Source organism: Periplaneta americana, chromosome 7, assembly GCF_040183065.1.
Source record: "Periplaneta americana isolate PAMFEO1 chromosome 7, P.americana_PAMFEO1_priV1, whole genome shotgun sequence".
In the NCBI taxonomy this organism is placed as follows: Eukaryota; Metazoa; Arthropoda; class Insecta; order Blattodea; family Blattidae; genus Periplaneta; species Periplaneta americana.
Genome location: NC_091123.1, coordinates 41,416,435 through 41,443,982, shown reverse-complemented (window position 1 = coordinate 41,443,982; position 27,548 = coordinate 41,416,435). Strand labels below are relative to the sequence as shown.

The window sequence follows — 27,548 nt, the reverse complement described above, 5'->3', positions numbered from 1 at the left end:
TATGATTTACCTTGCTTGACTAGTTTTGAAGTCTTGTGCTTCATTGTCCAAAGCCTAGGTCTAGGTCTAGGCTTTGGACAATGAAGCACAAGACTTCGAAACTAGTCAAGCAAGGTAAATCGTAAATATTAACACAGTAAATAAGTTTGTAATAAATTAATCAGTAATTACAATTTTATACGCAGGAATTGGGGATGGGACATAATCCTTATCATTTTTTGAGCAAACTATAATATAATTGCATTTATTATAGACGTTTAGTATAAAAAAATTTAATTTCGAGTAGTTTATAGTATCCATTACAACAAGAGCAGTATTATATGACTTGACAAAATATTAGTAGTCTTTGCTTATAATAAAAAAATCGTATTCAAGTCATCTTCATTCGACATTTTCTGGAAGTATTGCAAATCTGTTCTTGAAATTCTGCTTCATTTGGTATTATTGATTATTTAGGCCTACTGTATATGGAATGATTTCTTAAAATAACAATAGGCCTACTATAAGTAGAACTTTATATCAATTTTTAATGTGAGAAGAATTGCAATAAAAATCAGAATTCTTGTTAGACTCTTGGATTATTAGTACAATATTCAGTAACAGTTTACGAGTATTCGAATATATTTATCATATTTTAATTCTAGGCTGCGAAACTTCGCTGGGAAGATTACAATGAAGCAAAGAACAAATTAAAGAATTGGATAACACAAATGGAAGAAGATTTAAAGAAAGCTCCTGACACTAAGGCGGAACTTAGTGAAATGAAGACGCTTATCGAAAGATATAAGGTATAGTTATTTTCATAGAGTTGATATCATTAAGAATGAGGTTGTGAAGTTGTATATATTATTTCATTCCGTAATAAGATTAGACAGATTTCATTACCAGTATGTAATTTTATCTTTCTCAGCATATGCAAGAAGAAATTCTGAAAAGACGTGGCGATCTTGATAATCTTTTGTCTGAAGCAGAAGACTTAAGCAAAGTGTCTTGCAGACCTGCAGTACTAGAAGAAGTTCAACGACTACAATCCAGATGGGAAAAACTTTCAAGTTGTTGTAATTCACGAAAAGACAACATCGATATTGAAATTAAGGTATGTAAAAGCACATATAATAAACTGATAAACCAGGCTACTCTAACGCTGTAATTTTTGTTATTATTAATATTATTATAATCATGAAATTTATATGATTTTATTCATTACTAAAGGAATACTCCGCTTATCATCAATCTCTGCAAGACACAGAGAAGTGGCTGCTGCAAGTATCCTTCCAGCTCATGGCTCATAATTCATTATACATCACAAATATGAGACAGACCCAGGAGCAGATTTCCGAACACGAGGTAGGTATACTGTAGCTCCTTTGTTTTAAAATGTAATGAAATAATTTCTTTGGTAGAAATAAAAGTATTATAGATTAATATCATCTTATTTATTAAGAAATGTTATTAATATTATTTTTTTAAATTTTGTTGCGTAAATACCATATATGATGGTGTATAAAATGCATCCTTTTTTTTTTTTGTACATATTTTTGAGGGGGTGAAAAAATCACTGAATATTTTAATGAAGTCACGGTATTTCAAATATAAAATAATGCGTAGGTCTACTTTCATCAAGTATCTAATCCAAATACATTAAAATTTCACCCAAAAACAATAAAATAACCTCTAATAAAACTCTTAACTACTTTAACTAAAAATATTCACTTATATTCATTGTATAACCGCGAAAAAATATCTTCCTATCTTCTTCATCAAAACCCAGAAAATGATGTGCAGAGTTAAATGAACAGTGGCTTGAAATCTCTTCTAAATCAGAATCTGAGCCCTCCTCTTACAATAAATTGTCCTTTATACTATCCAGTGCATTACTAATGGGATACTTTTAAATTATTTAACCACTGTCTCAGTTTTCACAGCATCCCAAGAACCTTTGACCGTTTCATAAACTCAGTACCGGTATCGGTGTTTAAGATGCACTCTGTTTTCAGATCCATTTTCAAAGAAAAAATGCGTCTTATAAACCAGTAAATACTGTATAACTTATATGATCTTAAAAAAAAAAAAAACAAACGAAAGAAAACATACCGGTACATTTGATAAATTTCAATATAACGTGCTTCTAAGTGTCTTTTGTTTAATGCATACACAATGTAATTCTTATTAATTTTTAGGCCCTGTTAGAAGACATACAAAAGTACCAGTCAACAATCGACAGTGTTAAAGAGAAAGGTCGTGGTCAAATTGAAAGATATGTTAGCACAACACCTTCAATTAAACAAACAATCGAGAAGCAGCTGCACAATGTTCAAGAGAGCTACAATTCTCTTCTCCATACTGCTTTGCAAATTAAGGTATTGGATCCAACTCTCACATTTTGAGTTATAGGAAATATCAGTACTTTGCAAATAAAAAGGACATTAATGTGGCTTTCTGGCATATAATAATTCTTGCAGTGAACAAACTAATGCTGCCAATTGTATATTTAAGAGATAGAAGGTTTTTGTAGTATTTATGTATGTGTTACTGATAATGAAGTATTGGTTTATATTTATTTTAACAGAACCGTTTAACAGAGTCTTTGGCAAAATTCCAAGAATATGAAGACACATTAGAAAGCATAATGAAGAATCTTGATGCTATGGAACCACTTATAACAGAAGAAGCTGAATCTCCAGTTAATCTCAAAGCAGCTCAACAACAATTGGAAACTGCCAGAGTAAGACCATATTTAACCATATTTTTATGATTTATTTCTTGTTTTTAATTATCTATTTCTTTATAATGTTTTAAACGTAGTTTACAAACATATCCTCTTTAAAAATGTTTTAGAATGTTTTTTATTATTCGTAATGTATAGATTTTTCTTCTTTTTGCTAACCTGAATGTGTTTTTGTTATTATCAGTTACTCATCCATTTCACAATGAAACCATTCACCATTTTGTATGTAATATTAGAAGTTGCATATTTATGAAATAGGCGATTAACGTTTGAAACCTTCTTTAATATGAAAGTAAATTTCTGCCGTGCAGATCTATAGTTTCCTATACATGCTGATCTTTGTCATTCAGGGTCTACATAACAAACTGCAGGCTGAGAAATCTCGTCTAGCAGTAGCCGTGCAGGCCTGTGAAGCAGCTGCTGCCTGCATCTCTCGACCTAGCAGTCCACAAGACACTATGCCACCGCCTATTCCTGATAAAGAGCTGGCAGTAAGGGCAAGACTGGAAGATCTTATTGATCAGGTAATTTTTAAGTAATCATAATGCAATTCCTACAATTAATTAGTGATAACCAATCATGCATAGTAAAAATAAATTGTGACACATTTGTAATTAGAAGAATACCATTTTATACAGGGTGTATTAAAAAGTAGATCAATCATTAAGTAGGGGATAGAGGATCTGATTTGCTGTAAATATGATTATACACTTTTTTCCGAATTCATTTCCATTTTCAATTTGCACAGTGATAAACTTTCCTATGAAGGTCATACTCTGTGGAACTATTTGGTAATTACCTACATACTTACTCTGCAAGACTCTGTTTTATATAAGTATCTTACTTACAAATGGTTTTCAGAGAACCTGGAGGTTCATTGCTGCCCATCATTGGTCCCTATCCTGAACAAGATTAATCCAGTCCCTAACATCATATCCCCCCCCCCTTTCTCAGATCCATTCCAATATTATCCTCCCATATACGTCTTGGCCTCCCCAAAAGGTCTTTTTCCCTTCCAACTAATACTCTATACGCATTTCTGGATTCACCCATACGTGCTACATACCCTCCCCATCTCAAACATCTGGATTTAAAGTTTCTAATTATGTTAGGTGAAGTATACAATGCATACACTTCTGTGTTGTGTAACTTTTTCCATTCCCCTGTAACTTCATCCCTCTTAGCCCCAAATATTTTCTTAAGCACCTTATTCTCGAACATCCTTAACCTCTGTTCCTCTCTCAAAGTGAGAGTTCAAGTTTTGCAGTCATACAGAACAACCGGTAATATAATGGTTTTATAAATTTTAACTTTCAGTTTTTGAAAGCAGGCTAGATGACAAAAGTTTCTCAACCGAATAATATCAGGCATTTCCCATATTTATTCTGTGTTTAATTTCCTCTCGAGTGTCATTTGTTACTGTTGCTCCAAGATACTTGAATTTTTCCACCTTTTCAAAGGATAAATTTCCAATTTTTATATTTCCATTTCGTGCTATGTTCTGGTCACGAGACATAATCATAGAGACCTACTTTGTTTTTTCGAGATTTACTTCAAAATTTCTCTCATTTCAATACACTAATTTCAATTCATATGCTGTCAGTTGTTGCTAACGCACGCAATAACGTGAAAAACACTTGCACATTAAGAGCAATGAACATGTTAACTCGCTGTAAGCTCACCACAAACTGAGTTCGCACCGAACATTGCTCTCGGCCTCGAGTGGAGGACCTTCCAACAGTGTGCTGCTGGCACAAACCTCACTGGGACACTCTGTATTTACAGAGTGCCTCAGGCACCAGTACAAAGGCTTTAATACTTTGGTATATTTAAGTGACTGCACGTACATAAGAAAGTAGAGAACAGAGTAAGATAAACACCAATTTATAAACAGGTTTGAACCTGAAGTAGAAATTAAATTAAATTTCTGGATTATCTTAAACTTTACAGGTTCAGACCAGACTTTCAGGACTGACATCTACCGTAAACGAACTGGAGGAGGGACAGAGACAGCGTGCTTCATTACAACAGTGGGTTGCAGAGCAGTTTGCGGTTGTGGCAGACTGGCGCTCTAAACCTTCTAAACTGCGTCCTGAGGCGGCAAGAGCAGAGTTTGTTAATATGCAAGAGTTGCTTGGAGCTGTTAGAGAGAAGAGAGCACGTCTTGCAACTGAATTGCCTGTCACTGAAGAAGCAGAACCCAAGCTAGAAGAACAACTGGCTAAGTTAGAGACAGAGGTACACATGTTTGTTTTTATTTGTTAAAAAAAAAATATATATATATATATATATATATGTCCGGCTTCACAGCGAGAAGGGTCGCCTTCTGGATCCTAGTTACCATCTTCTTCTGTCCTCCCAGTCACCGTCTTGTAACTCTCTCTGTGGCATAGCATTATTAACTCCTTTAATCCATGTATCTCGCGGTTGGCCTCTTCTTCTTCTCTCATTTGGAACCCAGTTCAAGATAGTTTTCGGCAGTCTTTCGTTTTCCATCCGCTGAACATGTCCGTACCAAATTAACTGTCTTTGTATTTCTTCGATGACTGTTTTCTCTTTATGCACAAGTCTTCTAATATCCTCGTTCTTAATCCTATCTAGTCTTGACTTCTTGTTAAAAAATACAAATAGAAAATTCATTATCCCATCTGGTTAATTATTATAATGGACTAGATCCAATATCATCATCATCATGATTATCTACTCCTCTTCCTCAAAACAATAGGCCTCAGCTGTCTGTTACAGTCCTTAATCAGTTACTGGTACACTTGTTTAGAAATTTGAACGCAATTAAAAATATCTTTGCCGGAAAACTTAGTGTTTTTCGCTGGTTAGTTTAGATTTTTGTGCCTGTCACTGTCTGTTGCCTGAGAACCAGCATTTGGAAGTAGCATTTCCTTTACTTTAGTGTTGTAGTTAAATGGCCAATGATTGTTTTTCAGAGCCTTGTCAGTAAAATTAGGTTGCATCACGGGAAACTGAGGATGAGATTAAAGTAGGAGAGCTAACAAAAAATATCCACTACATCTTGCAATCCAATTTACATGTAATAATTGGCTAGAACGTGATTTTTTTTTTAAATATTCGGAATCAAAATTTAGTGATATGTTTAATGATATGGATTATTCTGATCTTTGGAAGATATGACAAAATGACACACGACAATAATATAATAATAATAATAATCCATGGCACTACAGCCCACAAAGGGCCAAGACCAACCAGCCGGCTGCTGGCCTCACGGCCACATGCCGAAGCAGAGGTGGACGATCATCCAACCAGAACGGAGGTATCGTGTGGTTAGCACGATGAGCCCCCCAGCCATTATAGCTGGTTTGCATAACCGGATTTCACTACTTATCGTAGCTCCCTAAGTGCATCACGATGCTGGGTGGGCACCGGTCCCATACACTGGCCGAAATTTCATGAGAAAATTTCTTCTCCCATGAGGACTTGAACCAGGGCGCATTCCGTAACGTGAGTCCCAAGTAGGATGCCTTAGACCACGACGCCACAATCAACTAAAATCTTTCATAAATTCTACTAGTTTAGCAGAATTGAATGTCATTGCATAGGTAGAGACACCACTAAGATATAATTAATTATTACTCTAAAGAAAGTCTGACAGGTGAAGCTGATGAATGAGAGTAAATTTCACGACATTCTTACTTTTAGACACCAGAGGACACCATCAGGAGTTGGTGATGAAATGTATTTGGATTTCATCATCATATCCCTCATATATTAGACCCTACAGGATCTGTTACGGTCTCATGCCAGCGCTTTCGTGGTCTTCCCAATTTCCTCTTTCCTCTTGGTACATAAGTAAGAATCTGTTTAGGCCATCTAGTGCGATCCATCCTTTCGACATGTTTTTTCCATTGAAGTCGATATTGTTGAACAAAATTAACTATAGGATCCATTTTGAGTTCCTGCAATATGTCCACATTTTTACGGTGTTCCAGCAAAGAGCATACCGCTGTTCGTCTCATGAACCTCATTTCCGCTGTCGTCAGCCTTTGCTCATCAGCTTTTCTGATTATCCATGCCTCGCTACCGTAAGTGAGGACCGGTCGAGCTAGTGTTTTATATACCTTTAGCCTTCTATGTTTCTGAACATGGGAGGATTTGAAGACGGCGTTAATGATGCCAGTGATTTTTATAAATTTAGATATTTTGTTTGACATATCTTCATCAGTGATGTAAGAGAGGTTATAACCTAAATAGTATTTGGATTTGAAAGTAGAAATTTCAAATGGACAGTACAAAGAGCGCCTATAATTTTGTTTACAACATTAATTGGCTGAATGTCGTAAAATTCCTTTGTACATAAGAAACTAAATGTAACATAAGATCTTCTGGACAAAGCCACATGCTTTAGAATTTTTCTATCTGAAGATCACGAAGTGTAACTGATTTCCTTAACATTAAGCCTTCTTAATTTCTTTTGAGTGTCTGTGAAGAAAGTGAAATGATATTGTTTTTTTAATTTTTGATGTTCATTTTTTTCAGTTGACTCAAGTAATGGCAAAGAAACAAACAACACAGCACTTAATTGATGATTATAGACTTCATCTACATGATATCCTTTCTTGGTTCGATTCTCTGGTGAAACGAATGGAAGTTCTTGAAAAGGGCAGTGGATTGGATTGTAGTCAAAAGCTGGCAGTTATCTCTGAAATTGGAACCGAGTTTGAGAGTCAGGGAGCTAAAAGAGTGAATGAAGTTAAGCATTTAGGCAATGCTGTAATTTCTGTAGTTAGCAATCTCGACTCTCAACAAGTTGAAGAACAGGTAAATATAAATTGAGAAAGTGTTACGTGTTGTATTTACATGTAAGAAGTTATACACATCTCATACATACTGGTACTGTTTGTTTTTAGTTAAAATCACTCGAAAGAAGGCACACTGATATCGCCAAGAGGATCCAGCGCAAGGCGCAGGTATTGGAAATGGCTCGCAAAGGAGTGGAAGGTGCTCAGCAAGAAATTAGACAGGCCAGAGAATGGCTTAGAGAAAAACTGAAGCAATTTGGAGAACAACCCCCACTGGGATTCGAAAGTAAAGTTGCAGATGACAGACTTCAGTCGTTACGAGTAAGTTGTTGAAATTACGTTCTCGAAATTTTGAGAGCCTTAATGTTAATTTATCACAGATTTGCAGATCGTATTTTCCTGACAATCTGCACAATAAAACATACATTTCTTATTTGCGAATTTGAAGCTATTTTATATTCATTTGTAATTAATTAATAGATTTAATAAACACATTGTGTATATTGAGTATTGTGTGTATGTTGTACACAGTTCTTCGTCACTCATCTTTAGCATAATACAACAGCGGCAATGTTCTTAGTGAGCACTCCAAGAGATGATATAGCGGGCAATGCAGTCTACAGATTACACACGCACAGTCACTGGTCACCTGGTGAAAATCTTTTCTAGTACAGATGCGGTAGTGAAAACCATGGATTGCTCCCCTTGTGTAATGGTGACGTAGCTCGAAGTTGGCTGCTTTCCATTCCTCGTTGTTCATCGCTGGGGTGCGGAAAAATGCTGGGTCAATTTCTGCGGTTTTTTGACGTCGTTCTTCAAAAAACTTTGTACTGGCTGGGGTTGGTGTCAGGTTGTAAGTGGCCATTAAATCTTCTATGAAGGACGTTGTTCCTGCCAGCTGGTACACGAGTCTGGTTGGAGTGAACTTCGAGATGCAGAGTGTTCTTTTTATATATCTGGACTTAGCCCTGTCCAAAGTTTTCAGGTTTTGGTAGCTCAGGCATATGATGCTACTGCTGCGACTTTGAGTTTGAATAATGCAATTGAGGTTCCGAGTGATAGGGACTTGACCATATTCATTTGTAGATAACATATAATACCATTCACTATAAATAGAAAGAATTTATAGAAACTGAGACTCCAGTATACTTTTCTATTAATATAATGAAAAACAATTTATATATCTTAAACAGTTACGGTATATCCGAAATTTTTGTTGGTCACTTCAGTTATTTTTAATTTTCTTATAATTTTGCTGTATTGTTGCTGGTAAAATAATTGTGATGAACACATGATTATGTTGGGCAGAGATTTCTATTGAGTTCTATTTGTTTACATGTAATAAATGCAATCGCTCATCATTTGCATATGAATGGATAGATTACTGGTGGAATTAGACACACTCACACACACTGCTACCAATATGGGCCAATTGTGATGGCTGTAGAATTAATTTTACCTGGAACCCTCTCGTTTAGGGACAGGTTTCATTTCCCATGCTATGGATGCTGCATTCCCTTTGACCAGCAGCCCGCGAATCATGGTGATCATGGTAATCACTAAACTAATCGAGGATGACATGATTTTTGTGCATTTGTTTACAGGATGATTCATCAAGTATAAGCTGTGCTTTAGGAATCAGTTCTATAGGTCATATTGAACAAAGAAAGTCATATGATCATAGGTTCAATTGTCATTGGTTGTTTGTTTATTCATAAAAATTCATAATGAAGATGCAAATCATTAGCAAAAATAAATAAATAATTAAAACACTTGTCTAATGAGGTTATGCGCACAGATACCAAGTTTCGTAAAAATCTGTGATTATTTGAAACATTATCAGAGCTTGAAAAAGCATTTTAATGCTTACTTTTTTACAGAAAAGAAGTATATGAAATTAATGATTTATTATGTACATAAAAAAAGAGATTTAATGTATTCTGTTGTTGCTATTCAGGCTCTTCTAAAGGAAGCAGAAGGCAAGCAAGTGTTGCAAGAGACCTTAGAAAAACGTGTGAGCAATATGCAAGCAGAGCTGGAGCCAGGTGAACAACAACAACTGGAGAATGAACTGAAGAGCATGGCGTCCGAAAGAAACGAGCTCTGCTCCAAGATAAGAGACGAGATAGAACGTGTGGCTGCAGGTGTTGAGTTTAGGAAGAAGTTCGAGGCCGAATTGGAAGCTGTGCATGCCTGGCTTAAGGCTAAGAACAGTGAGGCGAAGAAACTGGGTGGATACTTACCACTGAAAGCAGTAGCTGTAGAAAAAGAGATTCAGCAATACAAGGTTAGTAGGTAGATTAATTTCGATATTTGGAATTATACTACACCGAAACTTCCCTTAATAAATGTCTTATTAAAAGACAGTTCTAAGACTCAACGGCAGCAAATTTCTATAGAATCTTCTGAGAATCTTCACTTCTCAACAACTGATGTGAACACAAACGCGCATGTAAAGTGCTTAATATTGTTTCAGTAGCTGACATGTTCAAACACACAGTCCTATTTCACAATTCTGTATACATCCTTGTTACTAACTGCTACACTACACAGCTTTGCTGTCAGAGTTACAGTCATTGTTCATTTCTGATTTAGAAATGCATATAGAAATATTAATTCTAGATAAAAAAAGACTAACATTGATCCCCGCTAGAAAATGCCTTTACTACCATTCATTTTAAAACATGTCAATACTTTTCCCGAATTTAATTAAAGAATATTCATTACTTTGCACAAGATGTGTAATTTATGTTTATTTTAAAATACAGTTTAGGATTTAAAAAAAAAGTTAAATATTGTACTACTTAAAGAACTGAGTAAAATTAAATAAATGAAAGATGTTTCCGTAATTTTAAGCAATTAAAATTTACGCCTTGTATCTCATATGAAGGGTACAGAGAAAGAACGAGCTTTGTCCACTTTAACAAATTATTCAGTAGAGCAGTTTGACATATTCTGTCCTTGTATGCTCAATCTAAAATCTGTCATAGCATTTAGACCGTTCACATTACCACAGTGTCTCATTCGTAGAATTAAACTATATGGAATCCTACATCACACAACATGTATAACTCATTTTTGGAAAAAAGTGGACAAAGCTCGTCCTTTCCTTGTACCTTTTATATGATTCATGTAGTTATAGAGTAGAGCATATCGGCATATATTAATTCTTAATAATTTCCCCAAAAACAGAAACTTGAATCTTAGTTGTATCTGAATAATTTGTTCATCTCTAGGTATGATAGATATCATGTCAGTGTTATAAAGACTTCCTATATAGAAGGTTTGGTGTTACCGTTTGTGTGTACTTTTAATTCTTTGTTTGTACTATTGTTTGTTTCTCCGAAAAGTACCAGTTTTTTATCTTAAACTTTACTTTAAAGAGGGCACTCTTATATGATAGAACTCATTTGTTTCTTTTTCTGTAGGATATTGCATTACCTAGAGACTGCATAAGTGATCTATGTTTTTTCCCATGTGAGACTAAATTCACAACTGACCTGTTTAGCAGCATATCACAAAATCAATATTAAAGATTCACCACACCGCACCTTTTGTAATAGTCCTGACACTGGTATTATTAAAGATCAATTTTATTCCTTTACTATCCAGCCATTAAGACAGATTCAAGAATATATTATAATCTGAAGTCAGCACTAATGAAAGATAGGAGGTTAGGATACCTTAAAGACTCCAAGCATTTCTTTATTCATAAAATCAGAATAATGATAATACATAAAACTTGTGTATAATAATCAATTTAGGTTATTTAATAATATGTAATTTTGTGACATACGAACTTAGTTATGACTTGAGGTTGCATACGACTTTAGTCAACTTGAAATTATTTTCATTGCTTTTTTACAGTAGGTATGTATTCAACAACTCGTGCAATGATGTTAAATGGAATAAGATAAATTCCTGTATGGCACTTTACCTTGGTTTGTAGTATTTCATATACTGTATTTCATAAAAAATTAATCTTCAGCACTACACAGTTTCACAAGTGCAATCAACTGATATTTTACTCTGCATTTTGTCGATAATAAGGGAAATTTATTTCATATACCAGTACAGAATTAAACATTCATTTTCCTTCTTAACATATTTACTGTAATTTGTTTCCCCCTTCAATCTCTGTTACTATGCTTGTTTTAAATTTCCCTATATTTAAAATTTCGGAATGAAACACATATATTGGATGAAGATACTTTAATGGTTTTTACATTATTACGGTAGTTTATATTAAGTCTACAATGTAAACTATAATCGCAGAATGTTATCTAAAAAAGTAATATTACTTTATCAACGAAAGAACTGCAGTGAAGCATGGTAATGGCTACAAGTCCCGCTTCGATTTCTGGCAACAAAGTCAAAATTAATTCCCTTCCAAGTGATTGTGTCTTTTCTTCACTTGGTTCTGTGCTATCTTAAATGGTACCCTTACATTGTGTTGAACATGTGATCAGAGAGGTATGTTGCTTGTCTACACATTTCACGGTATATTTTGAGTGCTGGATGACATTAGTGAATATTAGAATTAAACTAAGAATGGGCGCTCATATATGGCAAACTACAAACATTGATCACGTATCTCATCTAATACAATTGATGTGTTTTAGCTAAAGTGTAGAAATCAGTGTAAGGCATGCGCAATAGGTGCCACCACTTCCAATAGTTGCTATCATTCAAGATATAGGTATCAAGAGGTGTATAATATTCTTTAACATCTTTGTAATTTTTAGAAGAGTGGATAGGACTTTATTAATGTTAAAATTAATGCATAGGGTTTTGATAATGACATCAAGGACTTCAATGGAAAGAGATTGAGTGAAATTCAGAAGCAAGCCAATGCATTGCTGAAAGAATGCAACGATCCTGACAAGAAGAGGTTACAGTCTCTTATGCAAGGTATAAAATGAAAATATTTATGTAATTATATAGGATTAAATAATGTTATAAAACAGAGAATGCTGATATTTATTTGCATAAAATATAATTATATTATTTGTGTGTTAGTATATGTGTGAACTTAATTTCACTGAACTTTTAGATAAATAAATTATTTCACTTTGCTTTGAGTGCATTGATGTTGTAACTGTTACATTTATGTGTTGTGCAGCTGTAACTGATGAATATGAAGCTCTGAGGAAACTTGCCGATAATAAGCTGGCTTCTCTTCTGGATCTTCTGCAAGGTCGTAAACAATTTGAAGCAGATGTTGACAGGTGTCAGCATTGGTTAAACGAAGCCGAAGTTGCCACATCAGCTGAAATTCGAGCACCAAATGTTGGACTTCTAGAAGAGCAACTGTCTAAGGTAGACCACATTTATTACATTCATAATATTTAACATGGCAAAAATCATTATGAAAATACATAATTTTTTCAAACTTTTATTTTTGCCATTTTTGTTCGTCACAAGATTCGTCATAATTTCTTATACATTACAGCTAAATGGATCTAAATGAATAAACACACCCTGAATATACCGGCACTTTGTTAATCATTGGACTTTGAATTTAGATGTTAGAAATTTAGACTTGGCGTATACATATGTGGGACATTCGAAAATTAGTGGCTGGTAGTATGGTGCCTAATATCTATCATCTGTAAATTATAAGGTAATAATCTCATCCATATCTATATAGAATGACTGTAGTAATAAGACTGTTATCTGCAATGCTCTAATGCCGGAAAAATGTAGATAAAAGTAGGAACCTCCCCCCAATTACCCAATTATGTTCAATGTTGTTTATGAAGGTTCGTTCTATTCCAATTGAAGAGTAAACGGGAAAAATAATCAAAGTTACAGTTCTCTTAAGGGTGATGTCGTCATCTAATTCAGTATATTATTGCAAAATTTATTACTGTTCCTAATGAAAAAGTAGGAAAAGATGACTGTGCCCGTGGTGAATTCCCCTTTACCAATTTTCATAAGAAAAGCAAATAAATTTTTCAGTAATATGTTGTTGTTGTTTTCTAATGCCAGGCGTTTGACAATAAAATCATTTGACCTCTTGCACTTCAATATTTTTCAAAGATATTATCATGGCCAGCCACTAAAGCACAGATTTTGAGGTGTTCCGAATCCATTTCTTGGTTTCAGTTGCACAATGGGCAGTTAGGGGACTGATATATTCCAATTCTATGCAGGTGTTTGGCCAAACAATCATGGCCTGTTGCCAATCTAAATGCAGCTACAGACGATTTTCGTGGTAAATCGGGAATTAACTGTGGATTATGATGCAGAGAGTTTCATTTTTTCCCTTGAGATTGGGTTATCAAATTTTGTTTGTTGAAGTCTAAGTATGTAGATTTAATAAATCTTTTCACAGAGTAATATGTAGATTTAGTAACAGGTCTGTAAGTAGCAGTGCTGCACTTCTTTGCTAGTGCATCCGCATTCTCGTTTCGTAATATATTGAATTAGATTATGACATATTACCCTTAAGAGAATTGTGACTTCGATTGTTTTTCCCATATACTCTTCAATTTGGAATGCGCATGGACGCAGCATATTACAGTCACTTTTGGAGCATCATTTACAACCAGCAATGCGCATGAAGCACTGAAACCTCTTGAATACCCATCCCATTGTACTTCACGATGGTGCTCATTGTCACGTGAGTGCCCAAGTGGTTAATTTATATAACAAGAAGAACTGGGAAATTCTAGACCATCCTCCATATTCTCCGGATACAAGTGATTACAACATTATCCCTAACAAGGAGAGGACATGCTCTGTATATCACCGAATGGAATAAGATTGTGTGAGATGAAAGTACAAGACGTACTGTTTAAAGTCATACCTGATATGAGTGGCCAATGACCCCTTGTTTTGAAAATATTGCCTATTGTTTGTGACATACTTCCGTTAGGTGCTCAATAAGGAAGCATTAGACTGTGTAACAGCGTAGCCCATATGGTTGGATGCTGAGTTGTTACCCAGGCAACCTGAGTTCGTATCTTAACTGGTCCTATATTTTTTCTTTTAATAATGATTAATATTGTGATCACAGTTATCTATTTACATACCTATATCACATTTCTCAATCTATTGAATGCTTCATCATGTTTTAAACAAATTACTAATTAACTAACATTGTATTGTAAAGGATAAACAATGAAACACTGCTCACGTGTCACTGGTGTCTGTTCTATTTCTGTAGCAGCTATTCCATTTCATTTTGTATCCAGTTCACTATGATGTCATAAAAACACACAAAATACACATATTTCCTGCACAGCAATTGAAAGAAGGTTGTCCACAGTCACACACATTTTTCCCCACTTCTGCTGCGAAACAGATATCCTTCACATTCACAAACACTTCTCGTTCATTTATCAATTTTGATGCATACCACGCATATTTCAACATGGCTTTGAATATAGGAACTGACACCTGAAAGTGAATTAAAATATAATAATAATAATAATAATAATAATAATAATAATAATAATAATAATAGTAATAATAATAATAATAATAATAATAATAATAATAATAATATCAAGCTTTAAAAAATGAGAAGGCATTAGGATTCGAACTCGGGGTGCCTGGATGACAACTCAGCATCCAACCACATGAGCTACGCCGTTACACAGTCTAATGCTCCCCTATTAGGCAAATAACGGAAGTATGTCATAAACAATAGCCAATATTTCCAAAACGAGGGGTCATTGGCCACCCTTACCAGGTATGACTTTAAACAGTGTGTCTTGTACTTTCATGTCACAAAATCTGATTTAATTCGGTGATATACAGAGCGTATCCTCTCCTTGTAAGATGAAAGAACCACTGAGAGAGGTACGTTTTAAAACTATACAGGCTATATAACAGCTGTAGAGTAGTCAATTAGAAATTTAGAGCAAAGTGATGTTATGGATGGCATCTGTCGCCTTCCAGAGATATGTGATACTGGAGGAGATAACTTTTGAGAAGTGTATGTCAGTTATGAATAAATACGTTTTTGATCTTAATTAAAGTGTTGCCACTAATTTTCGAATGACGCATATATTGAAGCCATAGTAGCTCAATAAATTGGTAGAGCAACAGACTGCAGATTGGAAATTTCAGGGTTTGCTCCCACCAGATGACAGAATTTTTTTCGTCATAACTTCCAGGACGGTTTTTGTTCGGTTCTTTCCGGAGCGTGGTGCTAACCACATCATTACTTACACCTCTTCATGCCGAGGTCAAGAAAGCATGTGATCTCTACCTCCATGCATCCATACGCCTTATTATGTTACAGGATACCATTATGTTATGTGATATACGTATGTTTATAAAACTCCAGTGTTTATGAAAAGGATTATGCAGCAGTGTGCAATAAATTCAGGCGTTCTTTCTCATAATATTTAGTCAAAAGGAAGAGAAGTTCATTAATACATTGTAATAGGACTTCATACAAAAATAGTTTCTAGAATACCGGACTTCAAATGTTTATTTACGTAATTATCTAAAAAAATTACTTCATTACACAAATTTAAGCTTATTTGTTATTTTCATTTAAACATTATCTTTATAATGTATTAGGTGATTTTTAAATTTCTGAGTGCAAGTATGTTGTAATTTAACAACGATAATAACAATGAATATCAGTAATAATAATGTTTTATGATTTTTACAGTACGACAAACTAAATCAAGAAGCTGGCAAGATTGGGGATGAAATTGAGAAAATCATTCAGCAAGGCAAGGCCATTCTACCCACAGTTAGTGAAGCGGACAAGTTAACTCTTTCTGAACAACTAAACGGCATGAAGGATAAACATGGTCGTATTTCAAATATTATTCGCGACAGATCAGAAGCTCTCAAAGATCAAATCAAACAGTGTAAAGAAGCTGCTGCCAAAGTCGAGGAATGTGTTAATTTTATGACTGATATGCAGAAGGCTTTGAAGGAACTGAACCGGCCAGTTGGGAGCAAGGTAGAAGATGTGCAAGGAATGCTGGCCTCTTATGAGGTATGTTAATACTCTCTATAACAAGCTTACTTTCTTTAAATTTTAAGAGTAATTTAGTTCAGTATTGTGTAATACGTAGAAATATGAAGGTTTTTGTAAATAATAGGGCAATTATTTTAGAAAACTTAGGGCAATTATTTTAGAAAACTTTGTGAGTGGTAGACGTAACATTTGAATTTTAATCAAACGTTTCTTTCCTTCTAGAATATTCTCGCCGATCTAAAGGCGAATAAAATTAAGCTGGGTGATTTACAAATGGGAAGTATGGGTGAGCTGCAGGGTATAAATCAACAACAGGACGATCTAATCCAAGCAATCGAGTCTCAGATTGCAAAGTTGCGGCAATTGCTCCTGTTACGCGAACAATTCATTGCACTTATTACCGACATTATGACGTTCATCACCAAATATACGGAAGTGGTCCGTGACATCGAAAAAGGAGGACATACCGTACAAGAAAAAATAAAGAAATATGATGACGTAAGTATTGGAAACTAGTAACCATTTTATAGATCGCAAATCTATGATTGCGATGTCGGTAGATGCAAAGAATTCATGAACTGGAAAGCTTACATTTTCCTTAGAGTTTATCCAATAATTTCAATTGAAATCCTTATCACATTGTAATTGGTAGATTGATAATAATTTCTTTTTACATGCATTGCAATATTATCATTTGTATATTGTTGTTCATTCTGTATTTACATCATGTAATTATTATTTTACACATTTGATTCTGGGGTGAATTTCGAATTGTAATAGATTACAGTTTTACAGATACATACCTGTATTTAGTGATTGAACAAACTTATCATTTTATGTCACACGTAACACCACACTCATTGTAATACCGATAGTCATAATCTAATTTTCATACAATTAAAGTCATGATTGTTGAAGTTCTTTAAACTGAACTCTGAAATGAAATATTATATACAATGATTTTAAAGCAAGAACTTGATTTCAAAACTCTTATTTATAAAAATTGCCAAATAATAAAGATATTGTGTAAGGTAAGATTTTTAATATAAAAGATAACATAAAACTCTGCATTTCACCTTTAAACTGTTTCCAAATTTCATCATCATCATCATCATCATCATCACCACCACCACCACCACCGCCACCCCCACCACCACCGTCTCTATCCCTGTCCTTGCATCCATCACCATCTCCATCATCATCTCCACCCTGCAACCACAGTAAATTTCGTGAGAAAATTTCTTCCCCATGAGGACTGGAACCAACACACATTCAGTAATTTAGTCCTAGGCATGTTGCCTTAGACCACAACTCTACGGCGTGGAACCATGATCATCATATCAACAACTTTACAATCCAGGCTCTATTATCTGTTTCATGTCAATAACCCTGTGCTTTTTTAGTCTGTCTGGATATCTCTTGATCCTTTTTATTTGTATTTCTGTATTAGTTTTGGGCATCAACTTTTGTCCATTCTCTGCAAGCTATTTGTAAACTTCTACCTTTTCCCCCAATTCTTTTGTGATATCTTCATTTTTTTTATGTTCTGTAAATAAACATGTCTTTACTTAATATGTTTTAATTATCGGTAGAATGTGTGTTATTATCCTTCATTGCTCTTAACAGTTTAATTTCATTAGATCGAATTATTGCTTCAACTTTCATGACTATGATCCAGCATTTACTTTCACACATTCATGAAAAAATTTTCATGAGTTCATAAAACCTTAATTATGTAAGGTTATTTTGTTTAGGGAATATTATAAAATGAACTTCTCGTGACAATTTGCCTCATTAGAATTCGGTAATGAAGTAACATTATTCTTCAATAAAATGTTTTCACCGAATATGAAGACAAACTCATTAAATAATACCCTTCATGAATTACAGGTCATTGTGAAGATTCAGGAATGTGAGGCTATGTTGGCATCTGCAACTGACAAAGGACAGCAGATTGCAGCTGAAGGATCTGCTGCAGACCGTAACAGTGTAACAGAACAACTGCAATCATTGAAGCAACAGCTGCAAGCCTTGAGGCGAGCAGTAGAAAAGCAGAGAGAACAGCACGAGATAGCAGCTGCGGAACACAAGAAGCTGGCTGCAGAACTGGAAGCTGTACTGGACTGGCTGCATGCCAACGAAGCTACTGTCAGATCAAGACCATTGCTCGATAGAGATCCTGCCAGTGTTGAGAAACAAATTGAGAAGCACAAGGTAAACAATACAATTTTAATACGAGTATATTATAATCATTATGATGCCTTTTTTCACAGCCCAAACTTACTTACTTACTGGCTTTTAAGGAACCCGGAGGTTCATTGCCACCCTCACATAAGCCCGCCATTGGTCCCTATCCTGAGCAAGATTAATCCATTCTCTGTCATCATATCCCACCTCCCTCAAATCCATTTTAATATTATCTTCCCATCTATGTCTCAGCCTCCCTAAAGGTCTTTTTCCCTCCGGCCTCCCAACTAACACTCTATATGCATTTCTGGATTCGCCCATACGTGCTACATACCCTGCCCATCTCAACGTCTGGATTTAATGTTCCTAATTATGTCAGGTGAATATAATGCGTGCAGTTCTGTGTTGTGTAACTTTCTCCATTCTCCTTAACTTCATCCCTCTTAGCCCCAGATATTTTCCTAAGTACCTTATTCTCAAACACCCTTAATCTCTGTTCCTCTCTCAAAGTGAGAGTCCAAGTTTCACAACCATACAGAACAACCGGTAATATAACTGTTTTATAAATTCTAACTTTCAGATTGTTTGACAGCAGACTGGATGATAAAAGCTTCTCAACCGAATAATAATAGGCATTTCCCATATTTATTCTGCGTTTAATTTCCTCCCGAGTATCATTTATATTTGTTACTGTTGCTCCTAGATATTTGAACTTCTCCACCTCTTCAAAAGATAAATTTACAATTTCTATATTTCACAGCCGAAACACCATATTTATTTAATATTCCATTTTACCGACAAAATTATGGTATTATACGTATAATCTTACAATGTAATTTCTATTGTGATCAGTAACACAGGTGATGTCCTGAGAAAATGTCAGATGCATGTTCAAGAATATGCATTTTCTTTCTTCTGGTGGACACAAGTAGAAGTTCTAAGTAATTTTTGTTCGCTATTATATTGCTTTAAAATTCGTGAAAATGAACTAAAAACAAATGAAGTTCTTTTAATGCTAATTTTAATTATGTAAATAATAACCTATTCTCAATGGTGATTTTTTCTTAATTCTAGGAATTGGCAAACAATGTCAACAGTTACTTGGACCGAGTTCGAGCTGTACAAGACTCAGTAAGACATGAAGAAGGAATGCCTGGCTCATTAATGGAACAGCTAAGTGAGGCAAATTCCTTGCTTACAACTTTACCGCAGGAATTAGAAGAGCGTGGAAAGTATCTAGACACGAACAGACAACTCCGACTTGAGTATGCTGCTCTTAAAGATAAGCTTCATGCCTGGGTGAAAGAAGCAGAAATTAAACTTCAGACCGGTAAATTTGGAGTCGATTTTCAAAATGTGATAAGGGACTTGGAAGAGCACAAGGCAAGTTCATTAACGATATAATCTTACCGGTACTAATAGAATAATTAAGAATACTGAAAATTCTAATGGTGGTAATAGTAATAGCCAGAGAAGACGCAAGGTTAAGGTGTCGCACTATAACCTGAAAGGTCACCAGTTAGATTTCCAATGGGGTAATGGATTTTTTTCTTTGTTTGTTTTGTTAGTTGGTTTGTTATTGTTATCGTGAACATTGAACAATGCTATTGACATGCACAAATGTCCAACACACCATTATATTATTACTACTATTAATAATGCTATTAATATTACTATTAATACTATTAAAAATTCATAATAAGTAGTTATATATACAAGATTCCTTAATTGGCGTAGTAAATAAATAAGTCTGAATAGTCTAACACATACAACATCAATATGTGATGTCCGAAAAGTTACTGCCTATACTAGGCCTACACCCGTTATGAGATGAGATGTTGATGGAAAATTATTGGGATGCCACAGGAGAACTGGAGCTTTCAAAGAAAACTCCTGTGTTATCTGGATCACAGGCTTGCTCAATACAAGTCTTAAATCGGGAGTATGGTGGTATTGAGTCCACAGATTAGCCACTAGATAGCCGTGGAAGCTAGATAAATAAAGTAAAAATAATAAACTTACCTTATTAAATATAATTATCTTCCACATCAATACATTACGTAAAACAATTATTCATACTTATTTTATATATTCTCATATTTTTTTATCAACTGCTGTTACTAGAGTTATATTTGTGCTGGAAAAAATCGTAGGATAAAGTTTTTTCCAAGGTTCCCCCAGTTTCTCTGAACTACATAAATTTCATTTAAGGGGAGGCAGAGGTAAATATTTCAAAATCCACAAAATTTATCCGATTTGTTTGAAATTGATCATGGATACTAAGTATGTTATTAGTAATGGACATACCAAGTTTCAACTTTCTAAGTACAATAGTTCAGTAAATATTAATAATTTTATAAAACTTTATATCATTTGATATAAAATGCTCCATGCACCATATTGTAAGAAATTTTCAATATTTCTTTTTATTTATATGTTCAGAGAAGGTATATAAATAATGATAAGTATTAGTTTATTATGGGAATAATATACCGTAGTAATACAGTTATCTTGGTTTTAATTTCATACTTTTAAGGGCACAAAATCAAAAACTAACATCGGAATATCAAAATTAAGATAATAAAAGTGGAAAAAACCAAATTTTCATTTTTTCTTCAGTTTTGTTCGAAAATTTCACCTCTGCCTCCCCTTAAGAGCACTCTTCTTTTCATCCTACCTTCTCCCCCACATCATACCATTTCATTTAATTAAAAGTGTGACATAAGAATTTCAGTGGTAGGCCTACCAATTGGAAATTGTCAGCCAGATACATTTCTCTCTGTAAAGTACATGATAAGGAGCAATCCAGGCGAATATATCTAGGACAAGACCCAATTCTTTTATTCGGAGTTGGTCTATTTATGAAGAAACTGAGTCTATACCTAATATATATTATCTGGTATCTCCAGAGATATAAATTCACACATTTGAAGACCTCCACCCATCCCGTACATTAATCATAATAATAACAAGCATTATATTTGTATTTGAAAATAAATATCATGTACTTAAATATATGATATATATTTATAATTTTATGATATTATTTTTTCCAGATCTTCTTCAGCAGTGAAGCATCTATTAGAGAATTGGTATCACAACAGATTCAGCAGGCTGCTGATCGTATCTGGCCATCACTAACAGGATCAGAACAGGAAGAACTGAGCCGTGAACAGCAGCAGCATACCCAGCTGCTGAAGAACACACTCAATTCAGCTCGATCTCGTCGAGCTCAACTAGAACAAGACATGGAGATTTGGCGAGACTATTGTCAGACTCTTGATAAAATAAAGACAGTGCTTGCTCGTACCCAATTCACAGATGAGCCTGTGTCATCTCTTGCTGGTCTTCACTTCAACATCCAGAAAATAACTCACGCCTTGAATGATATCCAGGTACAAACATTGGAAGTAATATTCATATCCTGACAAATTGAATTTATAAACATGCGTTTCTCTCTTGACAATCCTTGTACTAATCTGGATGTAATTGACTACTTGAGTGTCTTTTTTTATTTTACAGAACCAACAATCAGAGATAGATCTGCTGAATGAGCGTGGGCGAGAGATCACAAGGCAAGCAGATCATGCAAATAGAGAACAAATTGAAAAACAATTGTCCAACATTAATCAAGAGTGGAATGACTTAGTCAGTGGCCTGGAAAGCAGGAAAGAAACATTATCAAAATTAGCTCAACACTGGGAGGTGAGTTTTTTCATTCATTCATTCCTTCATTCATTCTTCTTCTTCTTCTTCTTCTTCTTCTTCTTCTCCCCCCCCCATTGTAGACAATGTTTTGTTAAAAGAATATATCTTTCAGTCTTTTAGTATCTATCTACTGGGTGTTCAGTTCAAAGTGTGTCATGGCTCGCTGTATGCCGTCATGTGGCTAGTCGATGAGCCTAGAGAATTCAATCTTCCTACACTTCCGCAGAGGTGTATTATGTATATGCTAGAGAAGTTGCCTAGCAAGTACGGCATTCATTCAGAAGAGTACTTACCAATATGTACGGTAACGCCGGTAGTGGCAGGAATGTGAACTGGTTCGAAACATGTACTGAAGTGAGTTTTTTCTTACTGTCGGGATATGGGGAGAGGGTTAAGACGATTACTTACGTATTTGTTGACATTAACTTGGACGGTCAACATGGACACGGAGCATTTGATTTGTGTTGTGGAATGTTGCCGTACGCAACCGATGATAACAAATACCCTGCGTACGACTTGGCCGCGCAAAACACAGTTCGAAAGAGGTTATGGTAGCACACAGACCGTACAGACCACCATCTGTTGCTACGACGTTCAAGTTATACCATACACGTTCTCAAGTTCAGATTGAACGCCTTGATTAATAGGCAACTTCTCTGACACAAAAGCTGAAACTCTCTTCAAATCGCTAACTCATCAACAGTGACGTCATGACACACTTTGAAATGAACACCCAGTATTTTGAACTTGTGCATGTAATTGGAATTACACAGAAAATGTTATTATTGTAAAATATAATGAAATGCTAAAGTTGTAGTTGCACCGATAAAATATTGCATCAATGAAAACTTTCTTCTTATAATATTCCATATTTTTTTTATGAAACTATCGAAAGAAGTATGTCTCCTTGACTTCTTAAGAGTACCGACATTGACATTATACACACTTCGCATAGAGCTTAACGTCCCTCTTTAGGAAAAAGTACAGTAAAACACTTTCTTACAAAATAATTCCGTTTATCTCAGTTACATACAGAAATTAAGTACTTTCAGCACACAGGAATCAAATTTCCTTATTCAAGTGTTTCTGCGTTACTTCTGTTGGAATACACTGCACCACATAATCTTGGATCTCTTCCATATCAATCATGGATGGTCTACATTCTGAATTTTCCTATCTTGGCATTCGTTACTCATGTTATGTATTAAGTTGGTCTTGAATTTATTATACCCTATATCTGTATTGTTTCTGTTCTGTTGTGTGGGTCAATTCTCATACATCAAATTTGTTTTATTTTAGTAATTTTTCATTAAAATTTGTTTTAGAAATACTTTCCGAAAAATGAAAGAGACTAAAGAGGAATTGAATGAAGGAAAGAGAATAGTGTAGAGTTGGAACTTAAAATGGCATCTTTGCCTTATATATGATGAAAACAATATTGCTTTCTTGTCACATAAATTTTATTAAATTTTTACAGCGATTTGTACACTTGAGCGACATAATAAAATTAAGAGAAGAGTTCAATTTTGTAATAAACGATCACATTTGACGTGGTAGGGAATATGTTGTTTTCTACAGTACTGAAATCAACATGTACATGTACAGAAAAAAAAAAAACAGGACTGACCCTTATAGCTGATTTCAGATTCAAATTTTGCTAGTCACAAAACACATGCATCTTGTATAATTAATTGTAACAATGAAATTTATTGCATTTGTTCGATTCTTACCGTCTTTTGTTTCCTTCAGTGCCTCAAACTTACAGACGAAAAAACTTTGATAATTTTTTTTTCATCTGGCATCAATATCATTTCTACCTCCATTCGGCAAAGATAACTGCGTATTTTTACATTAAATAGCAGTACATACCTCTGGCTTCACTATCCATATTGAAATTACCACAATTTGACACAATACACAGCACAGGATTCTTTTGTATCAGCTACAAGGGCCGGTCCAGTTTTTTTTGCCACTACTCTATATATTATAAATGTGATATTAAAAATAAGTTGGTAATAAATTTTAATGAAAATGTTACGTAGTGGTAGATAACTTCTCTATCTAACAAATGTTAATTTGAGGTTATTATACAACGGTTAAAATGCGTTACAAGAACTTTTATATTTATGTTTTATTTTAAGGATAAGTAATGCAGCATGGCCTGTATTTAGTCAAACTCTCATAAAATTAGGGTAACTATATGAAAAAAAAAAATCACATAAATATTTTACTATTTGTATTCTTCAGGAATTCGAGTCCAAATTCCAGTCATTTGAGTCACAGATGTCAGGCTTCGAAGAGCAGGCTCGACATCTCGACCCAGTGGTGAGATCGAAGGCTCAACTTAAAGAAACAATCCATAACATCCAGGTAAGTTAAAATAATTTTGTTCAAAGTTTTTGTTAGAAATACTGTATGAGTATTATCATTGTGTAGGCTGCTACTCAAGTATTCACTAATGAATTACATTAAAATTTAGTATGCTTAGGTAAGAAATTCGTCTTCTTCCAGTGATATTTACTAGAAATTACTATTTCGTTGGTTTTCAATGTCTTCAACATGAAGGTCTGAAACTAAAATGAGGAGCATCGTTTCAAAATGTATTATGTGCCCCTTACAATTTTTTTACATGAACGACGAAAAACTGGATTACTCGTAAACCGGAGAAGTTTTCAAAACACTACACAAAACCATTTTTAAGTACTGGTTTAACAGTTTACAAATATGACGACTTGGAACCATCAGACTTCACAGCATGAAAGATAAATAAATAGAAAGTAACAAATTTAATTTCGTCCACTGGGGGACTTAATACGTTTTGAAACGATGCTCCTCAAATAGAAATAACTGTAAAGTAGAATTCATTACCTAATTTGGTAGACGAAGAAGGCTAATGAAATTGATGAATTTTTACAGCGTTAGAAATGGCCAACAGATTTTGTCAGGAAGTGTTTTCATTCAGTGTTGCCTCAAATTTATAATAAGGGATTTTTAAGTTCGTTTCCCTTTCAAAGATAGTTGTTGAAACTCCAGTGTTCCCAACCAGATTTGACGATACTAAAGAAAATATTATATATTATAAATTTAAAATGTGCTCGTGGATTTAATTTGTGGAATCATTGCTATTTGCAGGAATTACTGTCAGAAGTGGAGGGTCACCATTCTCCTCACGAAGTTCTGTTCCTGTCGGGAACTGTCCTTACCTACCTAAATGCCTTCTCCGAGCCCTCTGGTTCTGTGCTTAAGGGGAAACTCGATCAGCTGACTGATTCATACAAGAAGTGAGTACAGATTCTTTCATTACTTTTCTTAGGAATTGGAAAGAAGATTATGATTTAACTGCATTAGAAATTATTGGCTCTTATTTTTTAGCTAGCATTTAGTTCTCTCTTTTCACAACTTGTGATTCAAAATAACATGACCTTGTCTTCTCTTCTTCTTCTTCTTCTTCTTCGCCTTGATAAATTACAAAAATAGACACTGAACGGTATGGAAATAAGTGTATGTAAAGATAAATTTTAAAAGCCCTCGATAATAATTCGTTTTGGGAAGTTAGGCCTGCATAATTTGACTGACATGCAGCATAATTCTAAACATTATTATGTCTGATATATAGACTAACAAACACACACATACACAAAGTGAAGAAAAATTGGCCAAGACACTCACTTCCCCATGTAATTCTTTGGTGAATGTCAAGGTACTTTTTTTTCTGTGTACATGAATTCCCAATTTTTTCATTTTCTTCTCTCGCATATTATTAAATTTGTACATGTTCTTTCATTACACTTTTCTCTAATGTTGCTGTTTGACAGAATAAGTTAGTTTTGACTTATAAGAGCAGCATTTCGGTTTCAATCTCTTACTATATCTTCTTTTTGTTTTAATCTGCTGTCAAAGGCATTTGAACAAAATGAAATTATTCCAATAATCTTGAAATTTGTTCAGAATTATATAAAAAGTAACTTCATTCATATTTCATTAACAAAAAGAATGACATCTGCGATTGAAGCCGTGTCTGCCACTCCATAAGATGAAACAATAGTTGCTAGCCCAAATAGCAGAACTGGAGACTCTTCATTTTGAACAGGCTTCATCATCATCTTTGAAGGAGAACCATTAAATAATATTTATAGTGTTATCCTCAATTTTAATCTATTATTCTGAGAAAAGTATACAAGCTTGGAAATTCTAGTGTAAATATAAATACTGTATATCTTGATTTTTACCACAGAATTACATGATAGAGTACTTCTACACCAATTTTTCTTGATTCTGTATATCTAGTTATATATTTTGTAATGGAGGCTATAATTTCGTGAAAATATTTATTTTCTTCATTCCTGCAAAAGTACTAAATCGCCTACCCACAAAATCACCAAACTCTGAGTCAATAGTGCCTGTAGTAAAGGAATTAAACTATAATGAACCTCAGCTATAAATAGAAAAAATTTAATTTATAATGTTTTTGTCTTCCAATTTAATGTAATTTATGGAATGTTTAGTTTAATGTGACAACATACACGTGTCAGAGGATTTCAGTTTAAGCATTGGAAACATTTTTACGTAAATGTGACGCACCAGGATTATGTGTGCATTGTTATATTAGATTTTACATTAATGGATATGATATATTGTAGCGTACACTGCCCATATGCTGAAGAAGTAAGAATGCTCTGTTTTAAAATAAAATTTAAAAAATTGATTGACATTAAATTAATGTTCAAGAGTTCATCATACATCTTCTTTCCTTTTCTTAAGCTTTGTTGTTGTCGCAAAAGTAGTTTTCACTAAATAGTTAAACTCTGCCCGTCTGTTTAATAAAAGGTGTATAAAATGCTTTTTCATAGTAGTAGTTCTAAAGAATTGTTATATGAAAAATAGACAGATATAAACAGTTGCACATATTCGTATCCATGAATAACATTTAGTTGGATGTAAGTGCAGATATTATTTTTTGAATGATGAGGTACAGTATTTCGAAAGTTGAAATGTAAGCAAAATAATGCTTTCAGAATCAGTAAGAAATAGTGCAAAAATAACCTACTAAAATAAATAAAAAAATAAATAGTACATTTCCAATCACAGCAAACCACAGAGAACTGCTACTATGAAAGACCGGTCAATTACTACAATAAAATCTCAGTAAGATGATAATCTCTTTTTTTTCTGAATAAGAATGTGAGAATTTTCCATTTTC

General features: G+C 34.2%; 1 protein-coding gene across 7 annotated transcripts in view; it reads left to right on the top strand.

Annotated features, from left to right (window-relative positions):
* Msp300 (Muscle-specific protein 300 kDa) overlaps window positions 1-27,548 on the top strand; it is a 1,097,375-nt gene that overhangs the window by 778,006 nt on the left and 291,821 nt on the right. For all 7 annotated transcript variants that reach the window (XM_069830616.1, XM_069830615.1, XM_069830612.1 and 4 more), the window contains 20 exons: window positions 645-788; window positions 911-1,096; window positions 1,213-1,347; window positions 2,181-2,360; window positions 2,570-2,725; window positions 3,079-3,252; window positions 4,679-4,966; window positions 7,241-7,522; window positions 7,612-7,824; window positions 9,461-9,790; window positions 12,291-12,414; window positions 12,626-12,822; window positions 16,136-16,471; window positions 16,676-16,951; window positions 18,344-18,667; window positions 19,715-20,023; window positions 21,697-22,035; window positions 22,163-22,345; window positions 24,596-24,718; window positions 25,481-25,629. In XM_069830616.1, the coding sequence (XP_069686717.1) occupies window positions 645-788; window positions 911-1,096; window positions 1,213-1,347; window positions 2,181-2,360; window positions 2,570-2,725; window positions 3,079-3,252; window positions 4,679-4,966; window positions 7,241-7,522; window positions 7,612-7,824; window positions 9,461-9,790; window positions 12,291-12,414; window positions 12,626-12,822; window positions 16,136-16,471; window positions 16,676-16,951; window positions 18,344-18,667; window positions 19,715-20,023; window positions 21,697-22,035; window positions 22,163-22,345; window positions 24,596-24,718; window positions 25,481-25,629 (4,448 nt within the window). The remainder of the gene's footprint in view (window positions 1-644; window positions 789-910; window positions 1,097-1,212; window positions 1,348-2,180; window positions 2,361-2,569; window positions 2,726-3,078; window positions 3,253-4,678; window positions 4,967-7,240; window positions 7,523-7,611; window positions 7,825-9,460; window positions 9,791-12,290; window positions 12,415-12,625; window positions 12,823-16,135; window positions 16,472-16,675; window positions 16,952-18,343; window positions 18,668-19,714; window positions 20,024-21,696; window positions 22,036-22,162; window positions 22,346-24,595; window positions 24,719-25,480; window positions 25,630-27,548) is intronic.